General features: G+C 38.2%; 1 protein-coding gene across 1 annotated transcript; it reads right to left on the bottom strand.

Moving 5' to 3' along the window:
- Positions 1–21045, bottom strand: LOC139737836 (metal cation symporter ZIP8-like). The gene is made up of 12 exons (XM_071648509.1): positions 20683–21045; positions 11449–11739; positions 10537–10744; positions 9933–10123; positions 8604–8769; positions 7978–8147; positions 7519–7662; positions 6090–6251; positions 4884–4941; positions 4297–4449; positions 3119–3306; positions 1–735 (listed from the first exon to the last, which is right to left on the bottom strand). Exons 1-12 carry the CDS (start codon positions 20980–20982, stop codon positions 598–600), a joined length of 2169 nt encoding a protein of 722 aa, XP_071504610.1. The 5' UTR covers positions 20983–21045; the 3' UTR covers positions 1–597.
- Between the last annotated feature and the right edge of the window lie 1791 nt (positions 21046–22836).

A 22836-nucleotide genomic window follows, 5' to 3' on the forward strand; every position in this document is an offset into this window, starting at 1 on the left:
GTCGGAAAGATCCGGTAGAGTGGGAGTAGGTCCTAACCATTCGGTGCCCAACGGGTACCTTGATTCAAACACGACGGATAGCACCAGTAACAAAATGTCTATCGAAGGGTATTGTTCACTGGCATTGGTCGAATCCCGAGACAAACCTTCTTCAAGACTTATAACATGTATTCTCGACTATTATCTGAGTCGGACCAGCGTTTCCCACCGCATGATATCCCTACGACCATCGGATCTTCAATCGTGACGCTCATTTCCACCGGTCTTACAAAAAAAAAAAAAAAAAAAGGTATCTGGATATCTCCCGGAAACTCGCTTTGCAGTCACTACGTCATTACCTTTCACAAATCGCAAATATACATTTTTATTGTGTACAAAGTTTACGACATCATGTGATCTTTATACAATCACTGCTAGATTAAAAAAAAAAAAAAATGCTCGCAAATCACAAAGTGTGTGCCTGGTATTCAAGATGGCGGCTTAGCTGCTTCACTTGTTTGTACACAACAATGGATCAGGGAGATATCCAGATTAGTAAAAACAGGCAAATAAGCAGAAAAAAAAACAAGACAAAAATATTACTGGTCTATTCCGTCGTTATATCGAGATGGTAATAGCATCTTCGTAGAGGGCGATGACGAGGATGATTCCGACGCCGACGAGGAAACCGATGTTCTGGAGGATAGCAACGGCGGCTTTGCTTGACTTCCCTCGATACGAATGCAACATCGGGAGCTAGGGAATACAGAGCAAACAAAGTGGGTAAAACTAAATTACATTCGTCACATAGATGAGCAATTTTGTTTCTAGCGTGAAAATACCTATGTAATTGTAGGGCCTATAAAAAAAATATAGGTACAGCTTTGCACCTTTACCGCTGGCAGAGTAACACTGGAGTGAAAGATACAATGTCACACCGGTAAAGGCGTGTTCCCAGTGCGACAATTTTGTTTTTCCACACAGAAATTTTATTCATATAAACATTCAGGTACAAAATAAATGTCACATACAATACATAAAGACAAATGATCCAAATCTGACAGGCAACTGCGAAACAACTAAATAATGCAAATGCATTTCCAACTAGTATTAGATACAAAACCTTTGGTTTTCTCAGACATATATTCATCTACTTTCTTGGCTTGCTTTAAAAGTTGACAATGCCGAAGGTCTGAATTTGAGCTTTGCTTTTTTAAGAGAGTATATATATGTTTGTATTATCTATCCAGTTCCTTATATTTGCTTCTCATAAAGTATGATTAAGAACTATAAAACGTTTCCGTGAAAGGACGGAATTTAGACTACCATATAAAACTAAAATTGGCATGCTTGGGAACCAGCGTATTACTAAAATCAGCATCATGAATTCAATTGTGTCAAATACACAAAACGATGATACAAAAGTAATTTGTGGAATGCAGACGAAAGACGGATTATAAAATCATAATAATGAAAAAAAAAATAGAAGATGGAGAATTCAATTACAGACGGATACTATTATTAACATGGTCCTGTGCAGAGAGAGAAAAAAAAGCAGACCATGAGAAGACGAGCAAGAGCAATATTGTCTAGTGTCAAGAGACAAGAGAAATATATGGAAACACGCAACCTGGCTTTATAATGTAAAAGATTAGTATATCTGACATTATATGTGACCCTGCACCTCAAAACAAACAAAAAGTCGCCAGACATGATTTTTTAGTTAAGCGTATATTCTGAAAGAGCAGACTTCAAGCTTTAAAATGATGTATAACTCAAATCAAATGGACTCTCCTAACCTATCTAAATATTGTAAAGAAAGCACAAACTCGGGAAAAGTGTGAACTGAGAAAAGAGGCTCTGAAGTACAGTGTCTATTCAAGCGCTTAATCTTTACCAAACTGTGCTGGCTGTGCGATGAATGGGACAAAAAACAGGAAGTAAACCACCAGAGTAACAACAATGAAGGGATTATTAAATTAGACAGAAATTAAGCATGCCTCATGAACACATTCTGTCCATAATCAATGCCAACTTTCAAAGCAGTAGCACTATCCTTTCAAAAGTTATTAGAGTTGAAAGTGAAGAGTGTGGACAAGGTTTTTTAGAAATGAAAAAGGGATTCTATAAAAGACACACCGTATCACACTATTCTACCAAAAATGTTCGAGATAAACTACTTAAAAATAACACTTTCCTGCCCGTTTTATGATACCAAATTTTAGCACAATGTAAAAGAAGACCAGTTCTTTCAGAAAATATGAAAAAGTCAAGTTCGGCTAGGTTGACCCATTTCACTTATTTTCAGTTCTCACGCAAAATCAGTGTGTGCGACTTTATGTTCGTTTTGAGGTGCACGGTCACATATGTTCCCACATCCTTACGGAAAAAAAACACACACACAGGCAGTATAAAGTGAATTACATCTCAATTTATATTTGAGTATATGAATATAAGAACGACCCAAGTCCAATTTTTGGCCAAATTTACTTTGACATGGGAAATTGTAGCTTATGCATGGTCTCATCTTGTGTGTAAATGATAAATCCTAATTACCCCCGGAAGTGCCTGAAATGAATGAGATAAATCTTATATTAATGTAAGAATGATGGACTTGGGTCATTCATATAATAGCGCCCTCTCTCATCCTTCTCCCATCTCTATAGCAGAATATCATGTATATGAATCAAAGAACGACCCAAGTCCATATGAATCAAAGAACGACCCAAGTCCACCACACAAAATGGCCTCTCCACTATTAATGTAAATGTTAATTGTCATAATTATATATGTTCTAATTTGTATAAACAATGTTGCCTTCCCATCACAGTTAAAAAGAATATTATTGGACAAATAAAAAAGATATGAAGTTTTTTTTTAGTTTACTCGAAATGATCTTCCATGGACTTGGGTCGTTCTTATATTCATATACTCATTTTCCTTTTTTTTTTCCTTTTCATTTCAAGGTGATACTTGAATATCTCATAAAAAACGCATTGCTGATATCTTTTTTGGTATATAGGTACATCTGGAGCAACAGTAGTTATCTCAGACTCGCAAGGTTCCACCGTTACAACAGTGACAAGCAACAACATCAACAAAACAAGCAGGCAACAAGCAGGCAAACAGACAATCTTACCATGTCCACCAGACCGACGTAGAGGAACATTCCCGCCACCACGGCAAAGATCCATTCCCGGGCCGCGGAGGCCTGGGTCAGCGGGATCCCGATCCAGAGGCCAATGAAGGCTGTGCAGGCAGAGAGCAGGTTCAGCAGCAGGGCCGTGGAAAGTTTTAGTCCCTGCTTCAACAGGACGGCCAGATCACCTGAAGTGGATACCACATTGTTTCAAAATGACATTTGGCGGGAACGCATCGGCGTCACATTCTTACAAAACATCACAGTCGTATATGTTAGAAAATCGTAAGCTATCCAAATCAAACTAAACGGAACTGCACTTATCGCATCGGCTACCTTCCCATAACAAGACAGTCCCACTCCGACCCTCTTCTAGTAGGCATTTACAAAATTGACTTAAATCAAAGAAATAGAATGGTAGATATAATGGCTAAGATCCCACCTAAGGGTCTGAAAAAACAAACAAACAACACATTGTATTTTATTTGATGTGTTTTTACAACACGTTCTATTTAACACTTCAATCTCCTTAGCAGTTAATACAATATTATTTACAATACATGGCAAAGAGGTAGATAGTCTAGCCACGGAATCCAGTTCTTTAACATTATTACCTTACGAAATTTTCTATACAACGAGTTGAACAGTTGCTCTTGAAATGAGACAATTACCTCCTCAAAGGGAGGAGGTTATGTTTTAGTTACCACTGGTTTGTTTGTTTGTCCGTGTGCAAAATATATCAAAAAGTACAAGTGTAGTTAACGGATTTGGATGAAACAGGAAAGGTTGAGAATGACACAAATTAGTAACAGATGAGTAAATTTTGCCAGTGATCCAAAAATTATTTTGAAATTTATGAAAGATATGTTTTTCTAATAATTATTTTGACAGGTATAGGGTCAATGAACTTGGGAGCTAAGCTGCGCGTTTTTTATTTTAATCTATTCATTCATTTTTTTTTTCTCGAACGCGCACTAAAGTGCGTGCTCTAGTTTCTGCTAGGGCGAAGCAAATTATTACTCAGAAATTATTACTTTCTCTACCTGGTGTTGTTAAAACGTTTTAAAATGAAGCTTGATCTGTTTTGTGATAGATATCTTATATTGTTTTCGTCGGGTGTGGTAGGGTTAGAAAGCCTATACGCATCGATAGAAAAGAGGTTGTTAAGTTGGTTTTACCCAGTTCATGGGGCAACTCGTGGCACAGGACAGCGATGCTGGTGGAGAGACCCGCCCCCAAGCTGACGGTGAAGGCTGCTCCGATCGCCAGGCCGTCTCCGAAGTTGTGCAGCGTGTCACCGAGGATCACCATCACAGCCACAGGATGGATACCTGGTGGGACGGGAAATGGAATTTTAAGGGGGTTACAAAGAGTCAGCATTTCTGTTAGGATTGTACCTTTATGTCAGGCTTCAAGAGCCGAATTGCTTGTCTACCAAATAGTTTATTATTAATTAGAATATGAATGACAAATGTAATGAAGTAACAATGAAGTACATGCAATGAGACAAGAAGATAAGAGAATCATACGGAAAACAAAAACAACAACAACAACGAAGGTTTGCTTAACGGTATCTTTCAGTACAAGGTAATAAAAAAGAAAACGACAAGTTTCTTCTCCAGGTACATCTTGGTGCAATAAACCTTTCGGCTCTAAATGCCTTCAGGAAAAATCAAAGAGTAGTTGACAAATAAGTAGGTCAGAAAATCAAAGATTTGCCCTTGACCAGGGGAAAAAAAAGAGAAGATAAAAAACGTCCTCCCACCTTTGCAGCAACCACGTTCTACATCCCCAGAGCCATTAGTTCCGCCTTCGTACTCAGTCTGTACAAAGAGAATGAGAACAAGGAACAATGTTTTGATAAAAATAGCATATACTTTGGAATATTATATAGGAATATGCATGCAAATCACTATCCTTTTTACCTCCTCTCTATCCATCTACCTATCACCTTTTTTATCTAGCTATCCATCTATCTATCTCTATATATCTTGAAATTGGGTCGGGAGATATTGGAGACGATCACATAATGGCTTAATGATACCGAGATTGGTTGTAGTTGTTGGGAGGGAGACTGGGGGAGGGGGGGGGGGGGGTGAATGGGGCAGCCCTTGGTGTTACCGGTGTGCGAATTAGACCTTAATAAACCCTTATTCGTGGCACGGTATCAGCAAATGATTTCGGCATAGTTTACAATGCTGCTGTGTAGCAGCTGATAAAGGTTTTTCTGTGTGCGTTCCTTTACACTCAAAGCACAAGAAGAGATTAGCATCCGCTAGTAAGAAATGAGTAACTCTTTACAAATTGTGCACCGGAATTTGTGTGTGTGTGTGTGTGTGTGTGTGTGTGAGTGTGTGTGTGTCCAAATATAAGTTAGTCCGATAAATAAAACAGTATAATCTTACTAAATCAACGATAAGAATCTGACTGAAATCGGATGAAAAATAAGGAAGTTGTGACATTTTAAAGTTTTGTTATTTTCTGCAAAGCAGTTCTTTAACAGTATCGTGGATATGAAAATGCAAATGAGTGAGCTAACCATGTCGTACCCTCACAATTTCCATTGATTGTGTACAAAAAAAAAAGGCGAAAATTAAATGTTCTTGTCATTGAAGTCTGAAACATGATGTTATTCCTGGTTGAACAACTTCAGAATAGTGATCAGTTCGATATAACAGGATTTGAGCCTCAGGCATTATTGAGTTTGAATGAAAAAAATGGAAAATTGAAAATCCAATGTACAAACTACATGGCAAGTTATATGAGGAAATGACATGCTCACTTAGCCATTTGCATAGTAAATTGTTCAAGAACTGTTTCCCTGCAAAAAGTAAGCGAAAATTTGAAATGTCATAACTTCCCTATTTTTCACCCAATTGCCATCAAAATTGTACCGTTGAACTCGTAATACTTTACTCTTTCTTATCAGACAAACGGATATTTGGACTGAATTTCCCCCATAAAACCTCACCAGCTCTCTCTTGGACTCCGTGGTTCTGGCGGCCGCTTTGTTGAGTGCTCCGTTCCTGAAGGACGAGGATCTTTTACTCTCCCTTGGCCCAGACATCTCGATAGAGGGCTGCTGTTGGCCGTTACTATCGTCAATCGAGTGACTGTGCGAGTGTGCGCAGAGCTGGAATGATGGAATTCAGAAACATGATACTATATAGTAACGATGAAAAAAAAAACAGAAAAAAAAAAACGTATTCGTTGTAACAACCGTTATGCTACTATTGAATAATAGCATGGGCCTGTTATGGTGATAACGACAACAATAGTAATTACTAGTGTCAAAGCTAGTAATTATCAAAGGAAGGAATAATTCTTTTCCACCGCCTGTCAATAATCGCTTCGTTATGCTACTATCAAATAATAGCATGGGACTGTTATGGTGATAACGACAACAATATCAATTACGCGTGTCAAAGCTAATAATCATCAAAGGAAGGAATAATCCTTTTTCATTATCTGTCAATAACCGCTTCGGAGAATATCAATTTGACAAAATTAATGAATAAAAAAAGTAAATGAATGAATGAATGGATAAATGAATAAATGAATGAATGAATGAATGAATAGATAAATAAGTAAAGAATACATAAGCAAATAAAGACATAAGCAAATACATACATACAGAAACACGGAAATATATACATAGATAAATTAATAAACAACAAACTAATAAATAAATGAATAAATTAATTAAGCAATTAAGCTATAAATCAATGAATGAATAACAACAAACTAATGAATAAATAAATAAATTAATTAATTAATATGTAAATAAGCAAATTAATTAATTGATTAATCAATCGATCAATATTAATAAACGCATATAAACACACAAAATGATGAATGTTAAAATCATGTAGGTGCATGTTCGGTTATAGTTATCTACATTTTGCAAATAAGACAGTTACCAAACAACCTTCGGGCATGTCGTGCTTATACTATCAACTAAGTGCTTGAGGAGGATGGGGGGGGGGGGGCGGCCCGCGGGGGGGGGGGAGGATAGAAAAAGAGAATGAGAAACAGACACAGTCATCGATTGGCCAAGACAGACATGTAGACAAAGAGGGGATGAAGACGATGACGATGAAGAAGATCGAAGAAGAATTAGGAAGAGGAGAAGAAAAGGAAGGAGAAGGAGGAGGAGGAGAAGAAGAAAAAGAAGAGGAAGAAAGGGGAAAGAGAGATTTAGAGGGGAAGAGAAGAGTTGTGATGTTCTATGAAATGTCATTTTCATATTTCTTTCATTGTGTCCATCTCTGTGGCTTCTCATGCCTATAAAAGCCAGAACATGTATGTTGAGAGCGTTTACTATGCTATGAGGTTTTTGTGTACAAACAAAGACGCACAAAAGGATGAGTAACGGTTACGTAGTGATTACTGGTACTTACTTTCGTAAAGTTGGAGAACTGCTCGAAAACGAAGAAAACGTAGATGGCGCCCTGTACGACCAAACAGCGCCAGATATAGGCGAGCTCGGGACTAGTGGGCGAGTGGGCCTCTGATCCCGCTTCGTGTGCATGGAGCCCCACAGCCTACAAAGAGGAGGAAATCAATTTTGTAATTATAAATAATATAATTTAGTAGAAATTATGAATCTTGTAAAGCTTACACATAAGAATTAAACGAAGGACATATCATAATCATTTTTATTACGTTTTTTTTTTTCTTTTATTTGAAACAACACGGATATTCTAATGGAAGTTCGAACCACTGGCAATTCGTCATGCATTGTCGCGCCATTTCAATGTCACGTAATCAATTGGTAATCAATTGTTGTTATCTTTGTTTGGAATTGACTGTCAGACAGACTGGTGTCACAAATTCATTACGATGATACGCGTACTCACCTGCGGGATAAGATGTAAGATGGCATCACCAGTCAGCGTGGCTACAGCAAGAGCAATCATGGTTTGAATGGCTTTCTCGTAGAATCCTGAAGACATGCAGGGCACGAAGGCCCCTCCTAGCAGAGATATGGCGCTGATGATGGCCACGGCTAGGGTCCCGTAACCCCAGACTACGAGGGAAGGACAAGGACAAATATAACATGATATTAATAATGATTAACCCGGCGTGATCTCCTCAAAAAATTCCAAGTAATAATAATAATCTATATAACTGAGCTACAGAATAAAAGCTGACGCAAGGACCGGTAATGCTATGATGGTACCGTAACTTCACAGAGGGACATAGATAGTTTAAAGCCACTGTCACACATTACATACCGGGACACCATACTAGTAATTAATTTGCTATCTTTCATGCTGTGTGATTTTTTTCCTTTTTCTTATTGTCTTTTTTTACTTCTTACATTTCTTTTTTTTTTTTCCATGGAAGGTGAACGTCATTGGACCAGTAATAATAACACAAAGATGCATTTTCCTTTTCCAACGAAATATTACAATGATAGAAATTATGTGTTGGGCGCATTTGAACGACGGGTAGTACCACATTCCATCAACTTTGTTCATACTTTCAGCATTCGAGATCGTTGAGGGCTCGCTGGCGGCCTGTGCGCATGCTCCGCTCAGGATCTGCTGTATGAGTGAAGGTGAGAGTTGGCTGAACTGGGCCTCACTGATCCCGGCTTCGTGGTCGATGCCGTAGACATCGAGGAGTTCCTCAGCCGAATAACACGTCTGAATGACAAGACAAGCCCAGAAAGAAAAGATTAGACAAATCCTGCCATCATTAAAATACTTAATTCTGATAAATCAACTTACAAATTTGTTACTTTGTTGTTAACGTCATTTAGTATCGACGCCAGGAAAGAGCTGCATGTTTTCTAAACTAATAGTCTTCAGCCCGAATTCACGCAGGTGGTACAAGTGAAATCTTGGTTTAAACCTAAAGGACAAAGACTGCAGTTTTGCATGACGCGCCAAGTGTCGCATGGCCTATTTTTTGAAATCCGTCATTTCGTCGACGAAATGAAAAATTAATGATTTCATAACGAAATGGGCCAGGCGACACTTGCCGCCCCATGCAAAACTACGGTCTTTGTCTGTGGTTTAAAGCATGGTTTCAATCGTACCACCTTCGTGAATTCGGGACTTTGGTTTTTGCAATAATCTCGGCACCTGAAAGTATCCCACAGGATAATTCTGGGAAAGAGAGAATGAAAGGGGGGGGGGGGGGGGGGGGGGGGTGAGGGGAGAGTAAATGAATTAATGAAGGAGATAATAGGGGAAATACGGAGGTTAGAGAAGATGAGAGGTGAGAAAGGGAGTTTCTGAACGCAATGAAGGCTTTCGCTTTCCATTTGTATACCTCCACTTGTCTGCAATAAGTTGGCTTTGATAACACACTCAGACGCATTCACCGGGGCAATGAATCAACACGGAAGTACAAAACGAAACCCGGTATGTTATACACATACGTGTAAGAATGTACAAATTAATTGGAAGAATATATTTTGCGGATCTGCAGCTTCTTTCCTTTTCAACAAATATCACTTTGAGCAAAGCATTTTTGTTTTATTGTCCCTCGTTATGTGAACTTTTCATGTTTTGTTTATTCTCTGTATTCTATGATTCTAGACTTTGGAGGACTAGCAATAGCTACATGCATTGGAAATTTCTCATTTATGATGTTTCATTTCAATAGTTTGGGGGTTACACATTGACATTGTGGAAATAATTTATTGTTTTTGTCTATGGGAGAAAATAAAGGGATACTCCTGCAATGTACCTATTTTCAGTGTGTGTGATTGCACAGACACACACAGGACTCGGCCATTATGCCTAACCCTAAAAGCATCCATAGTAGAAAGAACCAATCAATGACTTGTGACATGACATACCTCATTTACTAGGAAAGAAACTTCTCCGTGATCGTGGTCATGGTCGTGATCGTCATCAGTGGCTGTCGCTCTCTTCGATAATCTCCTTCCTTTCCCACCCATCACCTCGTCGACGCTTCTGCGATGCGCGTGGTCATCGTGGCCATGGCTGATTCCGCCAATACCCAGTTCCGTCAATATCACCTCGAATTCTGTGATCGGTTCAAAAGTGTAGGCATTGTAGTCATGTCAAAGTTAACTGATGTGATAGATATCATGACCAACTAACCTTCTTGTGTAATGATGACTAACTTTCTGTAATGATGTTTAACCTTCTGAAATGATGACTAAGCTGCAGTGATGACTAACCTTCTGTAATGATGACTAAGCTGTAACGATGACTAACCTTTTGTAATGATGACTAAGCGGTAATGACTAACATTCCGTAAAGATGACTATTAAAGCTGCAATGACTAACCTTCTGTAATGACTAAGCTGTAATGATGACTAAGCTGTAATGATGAATAACCTGTAATGATGGCAAAGGTGTAATGATGACTAACCTTTTCTCTAGTGTCTAACCTTCTGTAATGACCACTAACCTTCCATGAAAATGGTGACTAACCTTCTTCTGTAATGACTCCTGATGAGCCATGGTCGTCAAACACCGCGTCGACGAATGCCTCTTGAGTAGGGACCGTGGCCTCACCGATACAGTGCCCCTGCAGGAGACCGGCGATGACTCCCTCGCACACCGATAACATCTCCTCCTCACTGGCACCGGCTTCGTGATCGCTCACGGCTTCATCGAAGATGGTCTCGACATCAAAACACTTTCAAAATAGAAAACAATGTACAAATTGTAATGTACAAATTGTAACTCTTATTTGATATGTACATTATATGTGGCTTTGCATTCTCAGTTCACACTTTTCCTGAGTTTGTGATTTCTTTCCAATATTTAGATAGGTTAGGAGAGTCCATTTTGATTTGAATTATACATCATTTTAAAGCTCAAAGTCTGCTCTTTCAGAATATGGTCTTAACTAAAAATTCATGTCTGGCGACTTTTTGTTTTGTTTTGAGGTGCAGGGTCACATACATATATAATTATATATGAAGATTTTGTTTGCAAAAACCGATAAGTCCATTTTTGAAGATTTTGAAGTACGGTCTCTGTCATAAAGTACAAAATAATACCTTTTAAATGATATATTGGTCACTACATATAAAGGTACATTTTTTACGTTATGGTCAAAAGAAGCAAAAAATTCTTACTATTCTATTTTTCTTGACCTTTAATGGCAAATATCTCCATTTGACAAATATGGACATCGGTTTTTGCAAACAAACTCTCATGATATCCATATAGAATAATCCGGAACAATGACAGTAATAATTATAGGAAAGATTATTTCCTTTATCTTCCTTTATTTTTTGTTTCTAGATTCTATCTCTTTCGTGGTACACTGTATTAGAAAAAAAAAAGTGAACAGACGTGCATAGGATAGCATACTGCAGTTAAGATTTATGTTACCATTGAGTTTGATTCTGCCGTGTAGTCATCGCTGATCGTATCCAAAATGGCGTCCAAATCGTCTTCTGAGAGAGTAGCGTTCCCATCCTCGCTGTTGGCAGACCGCAGTGCATTCTCCACTGCATCTTCACTCAAGTCCGTGCCGCCGCTACCAGCCTGGCACACCGACACGAGGCCGTGCGCCCCGTAGAGGACCAGCGGACTAGCATGTAAGAAAGCATCCTCACTGAGTCCATGAGCTTGATCAACGTTGAGGGCAGCAAACACGTCAGTTGTGAAATCATTCACACACTGTAGAGACAAGCGTTAAAATGAAGAGTGAGTACTGGTACAAATATGCATGTGTGAGTATGTGTAAGATAGTGATTAGAATTCTAAATACGTATACATTGTTATTTTCTTGTATCTGACTCTCATTCATGAGGAACAACAATAATTGTTCCATTTTAATACCACAGGCTGTCAATCTATAATACGTGACCGTGCATCACAAAACAAACAAAAAGTCGCACGCACTGATTTTGTGTGACAGCTGAAAATAGGTGAAAGCTGAAAATACACAGATGTAGGTGAAATAGGTCAACCTGGCCAATCTTGACTTTCTCATATTTTCTGGAAGAGCAAGTTTTCTTCTACATTATACACTAGTTTGGGACCATAAAACGAAAAGGAACCTGGGATTTCAGCAGTTTTTTCTGGAACACTTTTTGTAGAATAGTGTGATTAGATGTTTCTCAGAGTCCTCTTTTCATTTCTTAAAAACTCTGTCCAAGCTCATCACTTTCAACCCTAATGACTTTGAAAGGGATGACGCTACTGCTTTGAAAGTTGGCTTTGATCATCAACAGAATGTGTTAATAAAGCATGCAAAAATCCTGCTTAATAATTATGATAATCCCTTCATTGTTGTTGCTCTGGTGGTTATCATCCTATTATCTTTTTTCAATTAATCGCACAGCTAGCGCGGCTTGGTAAAAAAATAAGCGCTTGAATAGACCGTGTTTTTCATAGAGCCTCTTTTCTTAGTTCACATATATCCACAGTGCGTACTTTCTGTCCAGTATTTAAATGGGTTAGGAAAGGCCATATGAATTGAGTTAGCATCATTTTAAAACTTAGAGTATGCTCTCTCAAAATCTGCCGTGTTGGTTTTGTGGTGCAAGGTCACATAATCCAGTACATTGGGAAATGAATGCTTGTGGCTTCTAAACTATCAGTATTCTAAATTGTACAAGGTCAATCATACAATGAGGGGAAAACTGGGGAAGTCCCTTTTACTGTTTATTTCTAACAAGGATTTTCAGAACGTTCAGATTTTAAGAGGAAAGAACAATATCCAAAGAAAAAAAAAAGAAAGTGACACCTAATATTTATTTTTGCTGAGATTATCAATAGAACACATAGGTTTAGATAGGGTAAGTATTTTTCAATGTTCTGAACATCCCCAATAATCAAGAGTGTCAGGAAGAAAGCAAAATAAAACGGACTGGATTAAATTTTGACAATAGCCGCTGTCACACGGGCATTGAAAAAACGCGAAGTTCAAGATCGCGATCTTAAAGATCTCCAAGATGGCCAGTATGGACGTGGCTAGACATCTCGAAACGTATAGTACATCGTCAACATGAGTGTACTTGGATACTTCCATTATGTAACGTCCTAACTGCACTACCTGTTACGTAATGTATACGCTTAGATCATGGACCCTACGCGTTAGGGTCCATGCTTAGATCGACAATGAGTTCAACCCTCATAAAACCAAGGAGGTACTCGCCTATGGTACCTCCTTGATAAAAATAGACAGTCCATACCCATTCCCGAGGGTGTGTGTTTGCATATTGAGAAATTCTTTAAAAAAGCCAGGGTGTTTAATTTAGCCCTTTGTACACTGAAGATTCCGTACACAATGGTTTATAACACCCTGAAAGGCACAGCCGCTCATTAGTCTCATTTCGACAGCTTTCTAGATCATGCAAAAGAGATCACTTTCCTCACGTTTATTTTTTCATCTATCATAAGTAATGTCTATTTTGAAAGCCTATTAAGATGTACGATATACTTGTATCACAGAAATACATTCTTTCATGCTTTTGTCGACATTTGAAATCTTTCAAATAACGTAATTACATATTCTATGTGAAAACAATAAAACAAGCAAAGCATACAACTATAAAATAACGGACGAGCTGTTTTGGGAGTTTTCTGATGGGCGGTACCAGGCGGTTCAGTTACTAATTGGATAAACAAGAAACAAAAAAAAAAGTTTTCGTTGAGGATAAATATGTATTGTGGTTAATTGTGCTTACAATGTTTATACGATGCAAAAAGTGTCTACTTCTAACGTGTAATCATTCATAAAATACCGTAGTTACATGTAACCATAAAGAACGGATATGGAATGTTTGTTTACATAATATTATTTTGCACCAGATTGCTTTCACGCACAACCACTAGAACAGTCGAAATCTTATGTGCTATACAGGGATTAGTACAAAATACCTGAGTAGGACTGGTGCGTTTGTGCCAAAATCGGTGAAATCAAGTGTGGGGGAGGGGAGATTGACTGATTGTAAATAGGCCCTATGGGAAAATTAACAAACACTGCAAAAAAAATATGCATTTTTGTTTTGACAAATAGATTATTTTCACCCTCTACTGAATACTGATTCTTTTGACGGTTGCTCCTGAAGGCCCTACGGTGAGGTCACAGAGACATACGGAAGAGGGAGAGGAAGAGAGAGAGAAAGAGAGGGAAGGATAGAGAGATGGGGAGAGGGAGAGAGAGAGAAGAGAAAAACAGCAGGGCCAGTGTGTTTTGTGGTTGTGGGGATGCCTTCGGTAAAGCCAGGGAGGTGAGATCCCTGGTAAAGCTTACAATGGCTTTAAACTGTGTTAAAAGTGAGCCAGATGTTTAGTACAGTGCACTCCCGTTATAACAAAATGCTCGGGACCGGCAGTTTTCTTTCGTTATAACGAAATTTCGTTATAACCGAACAAATACAATTTATAAAGAAAACAAGGAACCACGTATTATATCATATTATGTTTGCTGAATACTCATCATACACTGGAAAGCTATGTGAAATGTGATGGGATATCTGTATTACAATAATAAACGCAAGTTCTCCTCAGAAACTGTGCGTGACACAAGGAGCGAACACACAGTGGTGTGAAGCGTTCACCCATGCAGAGACGCTATAAATGCTTGTTCCTGTGCGTATTTTCGAAAGCAATTCGCATTTCGTTATAACGGAGCACATTTCTTTTGTTTTTCTTTGTCTGTGGCGCTCGGAAAAGACTTCGTTATAATGGAAATTTCGCTATAACCGTGTTCGTTATAAGCGAATTTTGTACCATAGACTTTAATGGTGATAATTTTGGGACCAAGAGATTTACTTCGTTATAACGAAATTTCGTTATAACCGTGTTCGTTGTAACGGGAGTGCACTGTATTTTCATGGCAACAAAATGAACGGCATTCAGTTCTAAGTCAGTTACCACGATGAACCCACGTTATTTGAATAAATCATGGAAAATAGAACAGAAGAGAGAAAGAAGAAAGAGAGAGAGAGAGAGAGATAGAAATCGAAAGGGAGAGGTATAAAAAAGGGAAAATAAAAAAGGCAAGGAAGCCCCTTACTCACGAAAGCAAAATTAAGAGGGGGAAAAACCCACTGGCGTCAGTCTGGTGATGACGTGCCAATCCCCAAAAGATGAAGGCATAGAGTAACTCTAAGAACTCCCGTTCAACGTATTCAGCGTACGCAGAAAGGTGATTTCACGGAGCACGCGAACGATTTGCGAAGGACAAAATCCAACATTCGGAAAAGTTTTTTCTCCGAATATGTTCCGACAATGAAGCCAAAAACCATTCTTGCGCGATTTGTGCGCAGTTCTCACAACGTATGTGCGAATGTCGTGTGTATCATTGCTAAAGTACAGCATGTTACGTACACGAAGAACACGCGACGGAAATGCGAGCAACACACATTTTTCAATAATCATGGGAGAAAAATGTACCGAAAGAGAGGTGGGAGCTGTCTTGAGTTGATATTTTTTTTCCTTTCCTGTATTTCTCCTTTCTTTTTCTCTCATTTCCAGGGCTGCCAAGTTAAAAAAAAAAAAATATATATATGAGTGAGATTTTCATGACTCGGCATCTCGGCATGCGAATGTGCTCGAGCGAGGATGAGGGAGGTTTTTTTTTTTTTTCCCCTGTGGCCTCCCACGTTAGGGAGCTTTTTCAATTGTTTTTAGCTCTTAATGGTGTGAGCGATCATGTGCATACTTAAGTGACTATTTTTTTTTGATTATTTTGAAGGACAAAAGGGAAATATACCTTCATTTGCAACTATCACTTTAATCTTTTGAGCTATACTCATTATTATAGGCCCAAGTTGTCGTGCGTGATATCGTGAGATTGCCCCTAAATGCTTGAGTCTCACGCAGAATGCGTGAGACTTGGTAGCTCTGCATTTCTCTATTGTGTGCGAGCCTACAGTTTTTTCTTAGGACCTATCTCCACTAGTAAAGCATCTGATATTTTTTTTTCAGTTTCTCCAACAAATAATCTCTAGTTTCAAATGTAATTTTGTCAATACTTTAGATTCATTTTAGGTGTATTCGGTGATTTTTTTGTACATCAAACATTTCTTATATAGTTGCTAATAATTGTTTGATGTTTAGATGTATGCCATGATTTTGATTTGTAGAAAACATAGGTCATACATCCCCCAAACACGCGCTAAACGTTGTTGAGAATGTCTCAAAAGGTACGTGAACAATTTGCGGCTACGTCGTAAAATGATCGTAAAAACTATTAGCGATCGCCCCGACACTGTACAGTCATGCTAACCTGAAAACATTGAACTCCACATTCCGTAAATATGATACCAATCTGAAGCAAATACTTTTCACACAACAATAGATATATAATGTACTTTTTAATGAATCCCACAAGGATTGGAACAATCATCCTCAGCATTCCCACTGATTCCCACTGATCAGTTAATAGCCATCCCATTTAAAGGCCGAAATCAATTGTTGTATAAGACATAGGGCAAGTCATGTTTCGTAATGTGAGTGTTATACAGTATACCCTGAATATTTTCCAGAATCGTGTGTGTGCGTGTGTGTATGCATGTATATGCGTGTTTCCGTTTTCACTGCCACGTAATCTGCTTATCATACCATGAATTAAGCCGCTAATCAATGATGGCTTTGTCTTTAGGGGAATTAGTGAGGAATCATTTATAATGTTCAATTTCCTGTAGTGTATCCGGTTGCAGAGAGGGGGAAATATCTCGTCAAAGGGATGGATTATGGCGAACAACAATCGTAATAAAAAGAGTTAAAGTCATGTCCACTTTATCACGCTCTTCCTACTATTTGCTATGTGTACTTTTGAATATCTTGTTTAAACGTGGGCTGTTATCACTCCGCAATCAAAAGGCCGTCTTGTTCTACCAAATAGCTAGCAGGGGGGGGGGGGGGGGGGGACGAGCTATCAAAATATTTTCAAACGCATGGACGTGTTATGAAACTAAAGTGAATCTTCGAATGTAGCATAAACTTCTTGACCTTGTAATGATTATTTCAGCTTGTCACTGTAACAGGCCTACAGCTATACGCTGTCATCATGCAAAAAAAAAAATAATCTAAAAGGGGTGTATTGTTGTTGTTTCTAACAATTACGAGAGTTGAACTGTTCGATGTTTGTTTATTTGTTTGATTGTTTGTCTTAGGATACATTACGTAAATAATCCAATTCAACTTTACAAGTGGTAATGGTTGAAATGATATGAAAGATGCCATTAATATGACAATCATAGTTTGTATAGGTAAAATGTTTAATATCATATTTCTTTTTTTTTCTTTCCCGTTTTAAGAGTTTGATCGCATATTGGTTAACGTGAATAATTGCTGATTTGTTACTTATAGTAAGTAACGTTCTGCCGGTTATAATTACACAATACAATGTAACTCACTTTGTTCGTATTGTCTTCGTAATGTAAATGTAGTGTATTGTGTATCATGCTGTATTGCTTTATGTTTTGCTCTTGCAACGGAACATCTGTTCATCTCATTTTTTTTTTATAAGTATGAAATAATTTACCATCAATGCATTTTTAAAATGGATTTTCTGGGTCGGCCAGAAATTAAGGAAACTTAATTCCTCGTGGGCTGCTTCCCTTCAGCTTTATGTATTCCAAAGTTATGTTGTTGTTTTTTTTTTTCTCTCTGTGTCTATCATGATTGTTCATCATTGTCTTTCTCTGTTTTTATGCTGAATAAATAAATTCAACTCAATTCAATTCAGTTCAATCCAATATCCAGCAGTTTCTTACGAGTACCTTTGTTCTTTGAACATTTTCATTCCAAAGTATCTCAAATTGGCTTGAAAAGAGTTCACTCAGTTTGGGATCAAGCTCATCACATATCAGTGTGCTAAATAATGCCTCACACTCGTTGTAAATCTGAAGAGTTTGTTCGCAAAAACCGATTTGTCCATATTTGCCAAATGTAGATATTTGCTATTAAAGGTCAAGAAAAATAAAGAGAATCAAAAGAAAATATTTGCTTCTTTTGACCATAACTTCAGAAATGTACCTTTAAATGTATTGACCAATATCATTTAAAAGGTATTTCAATTTTGTACTTTATGATAGAGACCGTACTTCTAAATCTTCAAAAATGGACTTGTCGGTTTTTGCGAACAAACTCTTCATCTGTCCCACAAGAGCTGGAAAGATACACAGCTGAATTAAAAATATATATATATATTTTTACCAACATTTCAAGTATGCAAAAATGTTGAACAGATTGTCAGATTATCCCACAAATTTTCACTGATGTGTTCTATTAATATTGCAGTCTTCACTCAATCCGACGCGTATGATTTGAGTAAATTCCCGCATACCGAATGCAGTGTCAGCATTTCATTTCATGAGAATATACAAGACATGCAGTCGAGCTGAAATGGGGGAAACTATCTTTTGACCTACTTTGAAATTCAACAATGATCATATCATGTAAACCTAGCACTTATAGTGAAAAAAAAAAACGTTATAAAAATGGCCCTTTATACTTGTACAATATGCCCTGCAACAACAACAAAAAAGGAGCAAAAAAAAAATTTACAAGGTAACGTTTAAACACTCGTCGGGCAAAAACTTGAATTCCCGGACATTTGTTTACATGGTAAACAAAAGAATTGTATTCAACCCTCACAGTCACGCAGTGAGTCAAGGGTAAGATCGATATTGCAAATAGTCATACCTATTCAAGCCCACGCATGCAAAAGTTATATCCAAACCACACATTCCTGCTTTCATGCACGCGAACTCCCTTCTATGTACAAACTGTATAGGTGCGCCATACAAGATGACACGCCATAATGGCGATCATTCACGTACTGTACATAATCCTGGTGCCTAATACCGGAAGACATATTGTAAGAAAAATAAATAGAACAGAATAATGCTATTGAATCCTACACGTTGTGTATGTAAAAATAACACTAAATGTGCCACTGCCACAGCGGGGCGTTTTAAACGAGTCAATATAAGTGTATTTTGTCATACAATGCTTTGAATAAAGGTATACCAACTGTGATTTTGTAGGGCATAACGTTTGGTTAGCGACTTCCAAACCTTCCTATCTGCGAATCTGAAACAGCTTTTTTAAAACACTGAACATTCGGTTTCGGTGGTGTTATACATTCAAAGAATCAGCTGTTAAGGTGGGATGATCACGCCTTTCAAAAATCTTTTTTTTTTTTAAATGTTTTCGTACTTTCGAATGTGTGCATGTCCGTGAATGTTTTTAAACATGAGTGTTGACAAAAGAAGAAGAAGAAAAAAGATCAGTGTTTGCAATGGCAAAGAATTCACTGGGGCGTTTCCATTAAAATGATAATTCATAAAGGGTAAATATGTCAAAAACTATTTCATGGTTGAACATCAAATTCAACGTGTCTTAGTGTTAAAATGTTGCGGAATTTCCTAATGCTACGTAAGCAATCATTTAGAGGAAAAAGGCATGTTTATGAATTGCACCCATAGGTCAGCGATCACAACGACAACGTGTGCAACTTTGATATGTAAGACTGAGAGCACACCAACTTAAAATGTTTCTGTTAATTTGAAATATTTGCAAATGGATAAACAATGTACCAACAAGCGAAGAATATCATAAGAAACATGCAATGTATTATTACGGTCATAGCTTCCTGAATATTACTTGACATGCAACAAGTGACGAATTATATTGGGGAAGTTTCATTTTGCTTTAATAATGGACATCGTTATTTGTTATACGTGAATCTGAATCTTTTTGGATCGAAAACGAAATATTTTCGAAAAGGAATTGCATAAAGGTCAAAGGTACGCAATGGCAAATAAAGTTTGCTCCAACCTTTAGTAATAGCCCAGTCCCTACATTATTAAACGATAAATTATTTGGAGAATAATACGAATTATGATTTCTGACTTTGACTGATGTCCTTTCCTTGTGGCGCCAATGCGTACCATCCTGATCTGAATAAGCTGCGTGTGGCTTCCCCCACCTTTTGTGTCTATATTTAGTTTTGACGTCACAAAGCCATGACATTATTGGTGGAAGGATGACACAAAAGAAGGCGTTGTCGTTCCGGAACTGTGGGACAAGAATATGTCCCTGAAAGCATAACCCCGCCCTATTCCCTTCGGGATACTATCTTAACAGTGGCGGATTGACGGACGTATTAGGATTTCGTTAAAAAGTTAACTTAGCCAAACAAAGGCACGATCGATGAAACACTCTTTCCACCTCCAGTCCCTGACAGAACCCCGGAAACGTACACACTAACCACGCTAACAGAAACTCGAGAGCAGCGTGTATGATATAGAACAGCGTTGGTATGTTTAAAATACTTGAACTTTTTGACGACAGTGACTGGATAATCTATGTAAATGAGAAAATAATCGAATGTATGTGAATGAATGCTCTTGGTTTATAAAAGAAACAACAACTGTTCTTACAAAATCAATGTTGATGTATCAGATTGCTTAAACAAATCATCAACATTACCTTGAAAGGTCATACTTCATTGTTTTCTCAACAACTACTTCAGATAAGAAAACAAAGTTATCTTTAGTACCACTCCAAAGTACATTTACATCACCCAGTTGTAAATGACAAATAGAGAAAGAAAAACATTTCAAAGTGAGAGCCGTATAATGTTTAACAACATACCGTAGAGCAATTTGCGACACGTGATTCACAGCTTAGCCGGCCAAAGACAGTTTGGACTAAGATCCGCACTTGCTCAAAGGTGATATTCCGGTCATGATTAGCTTCAAAGTCTTCTTCCTCCCTCCAAGCCTTTGTCTCCTCGTCCAGGAGATAATTTCCGATCTGGACGAAATTCTCTTCATCTCCGTGATCATGGTCGTGGTCATGGGAACTCCTCTCAACTCTTACCCCCGCCGCCAAGGCAGCGACGTTCAGGAGGAGAAATGTGCACACGAGACGCAGAAAAAGTTTGGTCGCCATTTCAGAAGGGAATGTCTAGGATACTCAAAGAGAACTATGTGCTGTGTGCAGAAACACTCAAGTACTGAGTGCAGCAATGCGGAGGCGACAAATGCGTAGCTGCGAGGAAAGGGTAAAATACCGATGGCTTCTATGCTGCGCAATCTGCTCGATCACACACGGCGCTTTGTATCCGCCTACGATACTAATACATGGCGTACTTTGGACTGACGACGCTGTCTGCTTACGAGATTTCCATTGAAACGTGAGAGGACTAGTTTTAATTATGACGTGTACGTTGCGCTCTTTGGAAAATCTGTTGACCATCAATCCATTGTCACATCTCTATCCCTCTCTCTCTCTCTCTCGCCCTCTCCCTCTCTTCATCTATCTCTCTTCCATTCATCCAACTTCTTCAAGCGTATAATACAGCCTCGTTGGGTATAGCTTTAGTCCCGTCCCTTACGAACACCCCTCCCCCCTCTCGCCCACCACTGCCGCACATACCCACGACATCGAAGTGTCAATTTCTGCCATGTATGGTATCTTCACAAAAACTGTAACAACCAACAGCAAGGCTTGCCAAAAATTTGCACGAACTATAATTAGTGAAGGCCTATTCCTGCTTAATTCATGTCTTAAAAAAAGGTTTGTATAGTTTCGGTTTCGATGGGGCTTCTTGTTTCCAACATATTTTAATGATTTATTTTTTTTTCAGATAAAAGAAATCTCTTATGAAATATGAAAGAAAATAATAATTCTATACGAGGGATATTCAAGAAAAATTGGGACTCATTTTTTTTTTTATCAGAATAGCTTTGTTTTACTTTGTTTCTGGATATCTCAGTCATTTTAAAACTGATTTTCATTGAACCAACTTTGAATTTCACTTAGAATTATCCCGGGAGAATATTGTACGCTATATGGCATTAATAACGTGATTTCTAAGTATCTTGCAAAAAGATACAAGCTGAATCCTTGCCTTAACCAAAACTGTACCATCTCTTAACCCGTTGAGGACGAGATGATTTTCCACAACACGCATTTCCCTTAGACACCTGCCCGAGTATACTCAGGACTCGTCCTCAGTGGGTTAAGGGACATGGAGGAAGCAGGTGAATGAAATGGTCTACTACAACATAGACTACTGGATCATAAAGAATGATCCCTGAATCGTCATATATTATACAGAAAAATAAAATCTTCTGCTACTGATGTTACCATGACAACGTCGGCTGATGCGGTCGGATCGGATAACTTCGGGAAAAAAAAACAACCTGTTTAACTAAAATATGCCTTCAATGTTCGCAATCATTTCAGTCATTTTATTTATGATTCCATGCTTTTATTTGAAGCTCCACCTCCAAACTCACATCTGTCTTCACTATCATAGGGTCATCAACTATACAGTCTGCTGACCAAGGAATGTCGCATTCACCTTGCCATATCACCAGTCGCACTAACCCTCAATAGCCCATTAATTCAATCCACAAAGCTTTTCTTAAGAGTAATGACCACGATAATTCAAACATAACCACGTGCTTTCTAGAAGACACTGTATGCTACTGTGCGCTCTTGCATCGGTCAAATATGGGCATATCATTATTATTCATTATGACGCGTATTTCACAGAACCACCGGACACGACTGATGTCATCTGCGGAAGTCGAGGGTGTTATCTAAGAGGCGGAGCTTAGCGGTTGTAGCTACCTCCTCCCCGGATAGAAAGAAAGTGAAATATGATGAAACAACCGCAGTATAATTCGGACTGCTTTTTTGTTTTTGTTTCGTGCAACAAGTCTGTCGCTACGATTTGTAGGTTCGGTGTAAAAATGGCAGAGGTAAAAATGGCAGGGGTAAAAATGGCAGGGGTAA

This window comes from Diadema antillarum, unplaced genomic scaffold (genome assembly GCF_040938485.1).
Source record: "Diadema antillarum isolate AM-2024a unplaced genomic scaffold, OU_Dant_1.0 seq00000708_RagTag, whole genome shotgun sequence".
Lineage (NCBI taxonomy): Eukaryota > Metazoa > Echinodermata > Echinoidea > Diadematoida > Diadematidae > Diadema > Diadema antillarum.